This window comes from Propithecus coquereli, unplaced genomic scaffold, assembly GCF_000956105.1.
Source record: "Propithecus coquereli isolate 6110/MARCELLA unplaced genomic scaffold, Pcoq_1.0 Scaffold664, whole genome shotgun sequence".
Classification (NCBI taxonomy): Eukaryota; Metazoa; Chordata; class Mammalia; order Primates; family Indriidae; genus Propithecus; species Propithecus coquereli.
In genome coordinates this window covers 351486-355081 of record NW_012152663.1, presented here as the reverse complement: position 1 = coordinate 355081, position 3596 = coordinate 351486, and the positions used below count along the sequence as shown (strand labels likewise).

Sequence of the window (3596 nt, the reverse complement as noted above, 5' to 3'; positions counted from 1 at the left end):
GGCCTCCCAGAGAGCTAGGATTACAAGCGTGAGCCACCGCGCCCGGCCAGAAATTCTTATTTAGTAATTTCCTTTCATTTTTATCATCTATTTTCTCCACCCACCCCCATGCTGTGGGCACCCCACTCCGATCCCCATCACTGGTGGTGCTGGTAAGTGTTGGCCGGCTAATCACAGGAGCCTCTGCCAGTAACTGAGGGGAAGGTGGGGGAGGGCACGAAAGACTGGCCTTCTTGCCTCAAGGACACCTAACTCTGGGGCCACTGGTGCTCAGTGTTCCCGATGGGATCGGGCTGAGGCCAGTCTCCACTCGAGACCACACTCCAGCTCAGCTTGAGTCTTTTACCCTGCCCTGCTTCCCTCCCCCCCTTCTCCTGAGAGCACTTCCTCGATAAACCTCTCCAACAGGAGTGCTCATCGTAGGCTCTGCTTCTAGGGAACCCAACCCATGACACCCTACGTTAGCTTCATGAGGGACTCAACTGTTAATTCCCCTGGAACAAATTCCGGCCTCAGACTCTGCTGATGACCCCCCTGCCCCCCAGCAATGATAGCTTAACGAAGGAATATCTTCTTTAATTCCTTAAAACAGTGCCTGCAAAACAGTAAGTGCTCAATAATCGCACTGAATGCAAGCAGGGGAGGGCCGAAGGTCTGCTTCACAGCTCAGCAACTGACACCCCTTCTGTCCAGGGCTGGCCTGGAGGCATTGTGAGTCACAGCAGGTAAACAGGAGCCGGGCTCAGCCATGGGGCCAGGCCTGGACAGCAGCTCGGCACCTCCACGTCTTCCAGGTGAGGCACAGCACGCAGCGGGGATGGCTGGGGAAGGGGCCTCTGGGAAGACGCACCCTTAGGGGTGGGCCTGGACGTGGGCTTCTGGAGAAGGTCTCCCTGAACCAGATCCAGCCTCTGCCCAGCTATATGCGAGGAACAAGTGTGCGTTGAACTAACAAAGGCATGACAGAGGGAATCCTGCCCAGTTCTTTCTCTTTTCACCTTCCGCGGGCAGAAGAGGAATTGAAAACAGCAAGTAGCTCCCTTTCTCACACAATGGAATCAGCACATACTAGAAGGGAAGAGGCAGGTAGAATGGATTTGTCTGTTATCTGGAGTTTAGATTCCTGGAGGGTGTAGTCTGCTTCGAACAAAAGTCACGTGCACAATGCCTGCTACCTAGAGCCTGAAGCACAGGGCACATGCCCCAGGATGGCACTGAACACACTGGACTGTGACCCACACACGTCTGTTTTCCCAGCTGGACCAGGAGCATCTTGAGGGCAGGCACAGACTGTGCCGGGACCAGACTGGGGCCCCGGTACACAGTAGGTGCCAGTGCAAGGTTGTCAAATGACAACGATGAGGGCAGGAAAGGTGCTGGCTACGCTGGCCATCCCACCAGATTCTCAGACTCTGGCTTTGAGATCCTTCAGCAGTTCCCTTACCTGCAGAATGAAGTCTCACCTTCTGAGCCCGCCTGCACACCGCCCTCACGTAGTGCCCTGGTCCACCTTCCTCTCCTGCTCTTCCCAGCATCAATCCCACCCAAGCTCTCCCTCGTATCTGGTACCTGAAGGCCTTGCCCGCTCTTCACTCTGCCTAGAGCTCTCCATCTCCCATGCCCACTGCACCGGCACAGTCCTGCTCCCCCTTGAAGTGCTAGTCCCTTCTCCCCCACTCATAACCCTTCCAGGTGCAGCTCAGAGAACAGGGGAGGGTGTATCTATCCGGGGCCTGACACCGAGTGGCCTTTGGGGAAGGTGGTTTCGGTGAGACTGCTGCTGGGGCGAGTGTAGAGGGATGGGGTCCTCAGCGGCCAGCAGCTGGTTAGCCCCGGGCGCAGGCCGCAGGGCTACGGCCAGTTCCACCGGGCCTCGTGGTGCGAGGGGGCGGCCTGTGCCGCGCAGGCTGGTCACCCGCACTCTTGCTCCCCAGCAGCGCCCCGGGCTCGCCTTCATCACTCGGGACGCCGGGGCTCCAGACAAGGCTGCAGCCCGGATCGCCAGCGTCCCCCCGGCACCTGCGCGCCCCACGAGGCCCACCCGGCCCCCGCCCTGGCAGCCTTCGAGCGCCTGGCTGTGAGCCAGGCCGGCGGCCTGTGGGAGCAACTGCGGCGGTTCTGGGATGACCGCCGCTCCCGGCGGCGCTTCTCCCCGCGGCGGCCGCCGCTGCGCCGCGTCGCCTCCACGTGCACCTTCTACGTGCTGGACCACCGCACGCGCCAGGCCGAGTTCGGCCTCAGCTACGGCGCGCCGCGCACGCGCCTCACCGACGAGGCCTTCGTGTTCCGCGGCGGCCGCTGGGTCCCGGAGGGCGAGCTGGCGCGGCCACGGCCGCCGCTGCCCTCGCCGACCGTGTCGGGCTGGAAGGCGCAGGTGCACCGGGTCAAGAGCCAGGTGCTGCTGGAGGAGAACAACTACCTAAAGCTGCAGCACGAACTGCTCATGGACATGCTGACCGAGATCACGGCGCGCGTGCACCTGCTGGAGAAGCAGCTCCACCCTGAGGTCGGCCCGGCGGCCGCGGCGCGCCTGGCAGAGGAAGACGCGCAAGTCCGAGGGCGCCGGCGGCGTGCTCGCGATCGAGCCGCGCGCTCTGCAGTCGCGCTGACGCAATAAAGCCCCGTCCGGGCACGCGCGCCTCGCGCCTCGCGCTGGGACCCCGGCGCTCGCCGTACCTGGGGCGGGCCGCGTGCTCGCGAGGAAGGGCCGTCGGCGCCGACCGGGGACGCACACCTGAGCGGCCCGTCCCGGGCGAGCGCGGAGGGGGGCGGGGTAGGGCCCGCGTGCCGCCCTCCGGGAGCGCAGAGTGGCAGCCGGGCTCGCAGCGGACGGGGCGGGGCGAGGGGCAGGCAGCGGCGCTCTCGCGACATCCGAGAACCCGGGGCGGGGTCCCGGGGTGCGGGGCGAGGGGCAGGCAGCGGCGCTCTCGCGACATCCGAGGACCCGGGGCGGGTGCAGCAGGCGGAGGAGCCCGCGCGCCCGGGGAGTGGAGGGTGTGGCGCGGGGGGCGGACTTTGTGCTTGGTCTTTCTGGCCTTGGGCGCAGGAGGGTCGAGAGACCGAGAATCCGCGCGTAAGTTATTTTACGTCCTGGACAAAAGCTTTCTAAAAATCTTGGGCTCTGCCGCCCCCACCTGCCTGTTTGTCTTTTCGGAGAGTCACGTCTCCGTTACAGGCCTCCTTTTTCTCCTCCGAAGAATGAGGGGTCTGTTTGACCCACTTTTTAAAAAAAATTTGCATTAGTTGTCAAACTTTCAGAATTTGGAGATATCCCATCAAAAATTCAGACTTGTACTCCCCTGAAAAATCAGGTAGACTTGGCCACCCTTGACCTTCGTTCTGCCTGGCGGCGATTGCCTGGAGCTGAACCGTTGCTGTGGCCTCTTGGCCAGCTTCAGTCTTGTTCTGCCGCAGGTGCCCGTGCTAGGTCTGTGGGGAGCACCCACCCCACCCCCACGTGTACACGAAGTATCACGTGATCCTTGCGGAAAGGGAGCGTGCTGTACTAGTGAAAGATACTTACAGATGCAGAACGAAGATGGGGCCACTGGTCCCCTGCGATCTGCAACCTTCCACCGGAACGTAGACAGACCATT

The 3596-nt window shown here is 62.3% G+C and overlaps 1 protein-coding gene across 1 annotated transcript; it reads left to right on the top strand.

The window, feature by feature from the left end:
* The first annotated feature begins 1799 nt into the window (after positions 1–1799).
* On the top strand, positions 1800–2609 carry CBY3 (chibby homolog 3 (Drosophila)). Its single transcript, XM_012660390.1, is given in 4 exon segments — positions 1800–1825; positions 1935–1976; positions 1978–2523; positions 2525–2609. Coding segments are annotated over 4 exon segments (699 nt in total).
* Positions 2610–3596: the final 987 nt, after the last annotated feature.